This window comes from Electrophorus electricus, chromosome 16 (genome assembly GCF_013358815.1).
Source record: "Electrophorus electricus isolate fEleEle1 chromosome 16, fEleEle1.pri, whole genome shotgun sequence".
Lineage (NCBI taxonomy): Eukaryota > Metazoa > Chordata > Actinopteri > Gymnotiformes > Gymnotidae > Electrophorus > Electrophorus electricus.
In genome coordinates this window covers 8676076-8683875 of record NC_049550.1, presented here as the reverse complement: position 1 = coordinate 8683875, position 7800 = coordinate 8676076, and the positions used below count along the sequence as shown (strand labels likewise).

Sequence of the window (7800 nt, the reverse complement as noted above, 5' to 3'; positions counted from 1 at the left end):
TTTTTCTCTTTACAACACGTGTTAATAATTTCTCTCTTAAATCATCTTCACAGTCTTAAATGAACGCGTGTAATGCTTATGTAAGTCCATATTGACACAGTGAGCCCTGTTAGTGCCCATTCAACAATGTGAATTTATTTTCTGTGTTTATTGGCAAGTTTCCTTAATAAAATGTCAGTAATGAAATCTCTCTCCAGCTATTTGTGTGCACCCCTGACTGAAACAGCTGCTGATATAAACGTTTTCCCCAGCTGAAGAATGCCTTTGCTTGCTGTCTTTCCGTAGAGGCCCTTTAAAGGCTGTGCCAATAGCACAGTGATGAGCTGAAAGGTCTCACTTGGCAGAAAAGGGTGATTGAAACTCTTCCCCAAAGCTGCAAACTTTTTTTTGACAGGTCATCCATGGAAACGAGCCCTATCCACCGATTCATGTGATTCCCGTCTTACCTTAAAGGGCCAGTCCAACGTTATGTCCAACCAACTAACATTAACCTTCAAACAAGGATAAAAAAAGAAGAATTAATTAGTGTCTGCTTCCTTCATGGAATGTGCTCCGTCACAACACTAGAACGTAGCAAAAAATATCTGCGATAAAAAAATAATTAAAAATTATTCAGACATACTTGCTCAAGATTCTGAAGTGATCTAACTATATTGCCCGTCTACCACACACACACACACACACACACACACACGCACGCACACGCACACACTGTAACTGCCTGTCATATAATACCATATATGTGCTATGTGGGCCCACCCTTAATGAACATGCTTTTCAGGCTGGTGGCACTGAATAGCTTGAGTTGCTGAAAACCTGATGCTGGTGTCTGCGAGAAACCGTCACCCACCGCTGCCCAAGTGGCTCTGCGCTTGTGTAGGGGTCTCGATGGCAACGGTTGGATTTTGTTTTCAGGATAATGGACCACGTTTCTCTTCACAGTCGCATCCTTCTCGTCCTCTGGCTAGTAATAATAGCGCAGCAGGCTTCGGACGCGACGTGGTTACAGCTACCCGGGACCAGTACGTGAAGGGCGGCGTACTGGACACCGTACTGGACACCCGTGCAGGCGTACTCTGAAAATAAACGATGTCTGTGTCGAAAACAATACAAAACGCCACAAACAAAAACAAAACTTTTAGCCTGCTTGGCCATTGCTAAATGTAGCTCTTTTCAAAGGTAGATATCTGAAAGCGAATAGTAGATATCTGAAACACTAAAATGTAGCTCTTACAGTACATTTGCAACGAAAACACATAAAAGACATTATTATGCCATTGTTAGGTTGAATAGGCTATCAAAATTGTAGCCCATTCAGCAATCTGAGTTTCATGTAGGCTTCATGGAGGGCTTGAACACAGCATTGAAATGTTATTGGTGAAGAAACCTATTTATTACCTGTGTGATTATACATCATACATTTAGATTAGTCTATAGCCTACACTTTATGAAAGGATGCAGCAGTTTACAACATTAATGGTTTTTCAGAGAAAGACCCACTTCAATTTTGCAGTATCTTTTTTGAACCTAACTTCTGTAATATCTTACATATTCCTTCACATTTTCCCTAGACTAATATGCTGATATGCCTAATGAAGGGCAGTTTAACATAAGAGCAGGGCTCGGAGTTCCTTTTTAAGAGAAGATCCTGTACTGTGTAGGGGTTTTTTTTTTCTGTCTGGCAGCGTTGTTTTGAAATGACTGTAGTAACAAATTCAGTTCCTGTCTCACTCTGTCACCTCGGAAAAGACAATGGAGTAGTTTGGTTGGTATTGTGACTCTCCCTTTCACGTTTTGATTGTTGATTTGGTCAGGGTGGTAGGTGTGCGACTGTTATCCTATTTCCCTCTTTATATTTCTCTGCCTCGGCACTCAGTGTGTCAGTGACGATGTGGAAATTGCGCGAAAATAAGTCTGGGACCGAAAATGGGCGTCAAATGGAAGTTTTCCCCTCCGCGTGCCTCCTCCCTCCCCGTCCAATTACGCTTAAAACGCGGTGAAGAGCGAAAGCTCGCGCACCTGACAGATGTTGACCGCTTTAAACCCCGTGCGTTCCCGCAAGTTCAAGAGACTCTCTAATTCACTTTGCAGACGGGGATGAAACGGAGCGACGCCACTTACTCCGCGCGCTGTCTCGCGGGGAGCATTTGAAACACAGGACTGCGCGCGTGAGGGTTTTTTTTGTTTTTTTTTTTAGCAGCGAAGCTCCTCGGAATAGGAGCAAGTGTTTGAGCGTGCAGCACTCGCGTGCGACTGAAGCCGTGGTGCAGTTATACACTGCGTCTAGGAAAGTTCCCAAAGAAGTGAACTGATCACGGCACTACTAGTACGCTGACTTTAGGGCAGTGCCCTCGAGTTACGTCGCGTATAAATGATACCAATATAAGGGAGACATTTTCTCACACCAGCTGTAATTGTATTTGTATACAAATACTAATACTAATACTATTAATAATACGTATCTGTTGTCTTAGATTACATTATTATAGCCTATAGACTACAAAGTGTTTTAAAAAAATCTACAGTATAATTCATTTGGTATGAACTACACTATGCTACTGTATAATTCATTTGGTATGTCTTAATTTGGCATACTGATTTGTTTTCGATCATTTTAGTGATTCACAATGAGCAGCTTGCCAGGGAAGCTCATGATAGATAAAAAGGCTGATGTTTCAAAAATATAGACTTTCAAAGAAGGCTGACGTTTCAAAAAAATAGGCAATCATTGACTGCTTTTGGTCATGTGCATAAATAAAATAATTGCGTTACATTATATCCGTGATGCCCGTTCTACACGATTATTCGCAAATGAGAACACATTCATTTATGATTTAGTTACTAAATAATTATCAAATAATTTAATTACGCCCATTTTGTGGATACGATAGCATGTTAAGAGCATAGAACTGCTAGAACTGCTCACGTGGTTATATGAAGGAAATTCCTGTTCAGATACTGCTGAATATGAAGCCATCTTCCAGTAAATATATGCAGACAGAACTTATACAGCGGTAAACAACAAACAGAGACAAGACAATGCCCATATTGCTTCAGTGTAGTTTATTGCCGCGTTTTTTAAATTACCACTACTGCTCAGTTGGAATACTGTCTTGAATAATGCGAAGAGCATTGTTAAACCAATAGTGTAATTCGACAAATAACGCATAATTGCATAATGGATATGCCCATTCTTCTTCCAGTGATGAGTGTGATGATTAAGTTGTTAACTGTGTTCCACTGACGCGATATTTATTTTTCGCCCCAATTAACAATTAATTGAGATATTCTGAACAAGTCTGGTGTGAAATTTGAATGATGTGCCCGCGACTCCCTCACGCTTACGTTTCCCAGCTCGTGTCCCTGAGCCTTGGAATTAAGCCTTTTAAGGAGAAAAAACAAACAAACATATGGCTAAATGTTTTATGGTTACTGGATTATTACAGGCATATTACATCTTATCGCTGTTATAGCCCAGTTTGAGTTGCTATTATATATTTTTAACAGTAAAACTGGGAGATTCTGTAGCCTCGTTAAAAAGCAAAGCCCTTTGAACTCGTCATTTTAAGCCAGTGCGGTCAATTCTGAGGTGTATTCACGTGCTGCATTCATGCGTCTAAAGTGAGACTGCATTTCATAGTTTCTTTTGTTGACGTTTCAAAATATATTATTCTTGAATATTCGATATAATACATTTTATATAATAATTGAATAATAATAACAAAAACTAGAATAGGACCGACTTACATTTTGTTTCTTACAATTGTTTAATATCAACAGTCCCCTTTTACGAAAAAAAAATGCCTTTGGGGAAAACAGAACATGGCAAGGTAAACACTAAATCTATTTTTACATTTAGAATATATAAGCCGTCTGAGGGAATTTCTCTTAGTGCTCCAAGGGGGAGAAGGTAGTTTCACTCCAGTGGCAACATGATTCGAAGCTGGAAAAGGGAACCTTAAGTGTGTCCATTTTATCCAATTTGTCGTATTTGAAACTAGTATTATTCTATTGTTACTTCTTCAGCAGACCTGCATGTTCATTGGTTTATTCGGGGATCTTCAGTAGGCACTATTTTTATTACAGGACATAACACAAAACAGCGTTCATAAAATGTGTCACGTCTTAGGCCGTTGTATATTCAGAACATTACGAACCTTTGGTTATCTTGGGTAACACCGATAATTCTGTTTCTTCAGAATAAAATTTTTTTTAACGTCGTCCCCAAGCCACTTGTGGACAAAGAGGCTGGTCTGGCACGTGCGCTGGGCGTCAGTCACCTGTTTCTTAGCAACCGACACAACGGGGAAGCACCTGTGGCACCAATTTGCTGAAAAGAGTCTTTCACAGATTTTAAAGCAGCTCGAAACAAAAGCAGCGAGCTGCGAGAAATCGCAAAACTGTGCGGAGGGGCTGAGCGAAGATTTTATCAGACCCAGTGAAACGCCTCGAAATGGTCAATGAGCTATTTTCGCTGTTTTTCTTTTTTCATTTATTTGTTTTTGGCTAGTTTTGTTTACTTTTAGGCTACTTGGAGGTAGAATGTTTCATTTTGAGTGTTGCTATTTAGCATACGCAAGAACAAAATGTTTAAACATCTGTTTAAATGTGTCATTTAAAAAGTCACGGGCTACACTACCCATGAAGAACTATCATTTATATGCCTTTGTTGGCATGATCAGTTTTTACTTATAAATTAAACGATTTAAAGCAAAATAGTCTACCGACATTAAATATCAAATAAATAAATGCATGCCTGAACAGCCTAAAATATTATCAAGAGTTAATTGATTTGCTGCCCTAAGATATATTTTTAGAACTGTTAGAGTTCTCTATATTATTTTTGTATTAACTTCATTTATTTTGCCAAAAATATACGTCTGGCAGTGGTTTCGCCTGCCACTGTTTACCGCCTGAGTTAGAGAAACCCCATCCAAAGCCTGCCACGAGCTCGCTCCCATGCGCGTCACCTGACCGTGAGACATGCAAATCGTTGCTTCTCTGGAACGCCATTGGTTGGCTTCGTCTCATTTAGTCGCTGTCAAAGCGCATCATATGGCCGCTCTCCCATTAACTTTTCTACCGCGCCGCTGAAAGTAGCTCAAAGACGCTTTTCATCGCGCTGGATGTGAAAATCAGACGAAAAGAAAGTAAAGAAAAACAGGACAGGCGACTTACACTGTATCGGTTTGGATTGTATCACTGTTTTCTTGTTTCAGTTTTTGTTGGGAGTTTTTTTTACGCGTCGGTGCCAACGGTCAGGGACGCCGGTGTTGCTCGGAGTGAATGTTTCTTGTTTGCTGACTGAGAAAGTTAAAGCCAGGTGAATGTATAGCATGATGATGGAAACGGACTTGCACTCCCCGGGACCTCAAACGAACACAAACACGGGGCACACGGGACCAAATACGGGGAGCAAAGTGAACCAAGAACGCGTAAAGAGACCCATGAACGCGTTCATGGTGTGGTCTCGAGGTCAGCGACGGAAGATGGCACAGGAAAACCCCAAAATGCACAACTCTGAGATCAGCAAGCGGCTCGGCGCGGAGTGGAAAGTCATGTCCGAGGCGGAAAAGCGACCCTTCATCGACGAGGCGAAGCGCTTACGTGCCATGCATATGAAAGAGCACCCGGATTACAAGTACAGACCACGGAGAAAGACCAAGACGCTGCTGAAAAAGGACAAATATTCCTTGGCGGGCGGCCTGCTCGCTGGGTCGGGCAGTGGAGGCGGAGTGGGTTTGGGAATGAGCGCGCCCGGGGTCGGGCAGAGGTTGGAGAGCCCCGGAGGTCACGGTGGTAGCGCCACGGCGAGCTATGCACACATGAACGGCTGGGCGAACGGCGCCTATTCGGGGCAGGTAGCGGCCGCCGCGGCTGCCGCCGCGATGATGCAGGAGGCGCAGCTGGCGTACGGACAGCACCCGGGAAGCGGCGCGCATCACCACCACGGACACCACCACCACCACCACCCACACAATCCGCAGCCCATGCATCGCTACGACATGACCGCCCTCCAGTACAGCCCCATATCAAACTCGCAGAGCTACATGAGCGCCTCTCCGTCGGGCTACGGAGGGATATCTTACACGCAACACCAGAATTCCAGCGTGGCTGCCTCGGGAGGCATTGGTTCGTTGGGGTCTCTTGTGAAGTCCGAACCGAGTGTAAGCCCTCCGGTTACCACTCACTCTCGGGGGCCCTGTCCCGGGGACTTGCGAGAGATGATAAGCATGTACTTACCGACGGCCGAGACAGGGGACAGTTCCGTTCAAAGCAGACTTCACGCACTGCCACAGCACTATCAAAGTTCTACAACAGGCATTAACGGAACCGTTCCACTGACACATATTTAAAATAAACAATAAGAAAGGAAAAAGAAACATAAAATCAACCACGCAGAAACAAGTAACCAAATATTTACCTCTTTTTAGATCATAACTACCTTTTTTTTGTACAGAATGGTTCCTTGTAAATTTAAAGTCAACTATTATTTAAACCTTGAAAGTAAACAGACGTGACAGCGGGGCACAGTATAGGTAAGCTGTTTTTCCAGAGTTCAAAGAAAATTGCCTACATACAAATTAGCTTTAGGCCTGTGCGTTTGCTAAAGGGAAGAGATGCCAGCCTTTAAACAATCTACATTATCTTGTGACAGTTTTGAAGTAACTTTGATTGTTGTGAAATGCACATTTTAAACTGGGGACGAGTGGAGGCTTCAGCTTATAGGCCTAGTGAAAATGGCTACAATGTTTTAAAGGTTTATGTTATTGTCATCAGCCCACAATTCTTTGGTTTGTAAACACGTGACTAAGCCTGTGTGTTTGATCCATTCCCTTTTTGGTCGATGTATTTAATAATTGTGCATATATTATATAGAAACCGATAGGCTTAAAGAAATGTAAATAGTTTCTTTAATTCTTTTTTTTCAAGAAAGAAAGCAAACCTTTTTGCGTTGGTATGAAACGAATAAATTTCATAGCTGTTGCTCTTTGTATCATTTTTCAGTCGCATTTCTCCCTATCAGAGCCACGACTGCACTGTCCAGAGTAGACAGGGCTGCGGTCTTCTAGTTGTTGGGTTGATACTAGAGACGTCTCGTCGGAAAATACAACATGATTCAACACTTCCGACTCGTCACGGGCCTCAGACTGAGATTCTCGCACAAACAAAATTCGAGCCAAAACGCCCCGTGAGCTCCAGGCGAGTAAAATAGGAAACATTTACATTAAATGAAATGTAAATGTTTTTAAATAAAACAAGAAAAGAAAATAAATCGGACAGACTTTGAAAATCATACAAATCAATTTTGACTAAAAAGTTACATCATCATTATTATTATTATTATTATTATTATTATTATTATTATTATTATTATTATTATTATTATTATTATTATTATTATTATTATCTACAACAAGCAATGAAATACTGTAAGTATCACTTTGCTAAAGAAATAAGATTAAAATTAAGATTAAGAAAATACCAATACTTTTTTCTAATTTAGACTAAACTCCGAAACGGGCGGACCTCAATTAAATTACTCGAAACTTTATTATTTAAAAAATAAAAAATCTTGTATATTCTATATTCGCCTTTGCAATATACTGTTCATACAAAAACAGGTATAGCATGGCCAAAAGTTTTTTTAGTTGCTATACGTTGTTTTAAAGAAAACGTTACAAATCTCTTTTGTAGCTGTTTTGATTGTTATTGTTTTGTGTATTTTTTAAATGATGAACTATTTATTGTTGGATCTTTATTAAATTATTATTTGTATGCACAATTATCTTTAAACTG

General features: G+C 40.9%; 1 protein-coding gene across 1 annotated transcript; it reads left to right on the top strand.

The window, feature by feature from the left end:
* Positions 1 to 4945: 4945 nt before the first annotated feature.
* Positions 4946 to 6965, top strand: sox1b (SRY-box transcription factor 1b). The gene has a single exon (XM_027010165.2). It carries the CDS (start codon positions 5328 to 5330, stop codon positions 6354 to 6356), a length of 1029 nt encoding a protein of 342 aa, XP_026865966.2. The 5' UTR covers positions 4946 to 5327; the 3' UTR covers positions 6357 to 6965.
* The last annotated feature ends 835 nt before the right edge of the window (positions 6966 to 7800 follow it).

What these genes read in the sequence shown, in the direction of transcription:
- sox1b (XM_027010165.2), top strand. Translation starts at nt 5,328, where the DNA reads ATGTATAGCATGATGATGGAAACGGACTTGCACTCCCCGGGACCTCAA.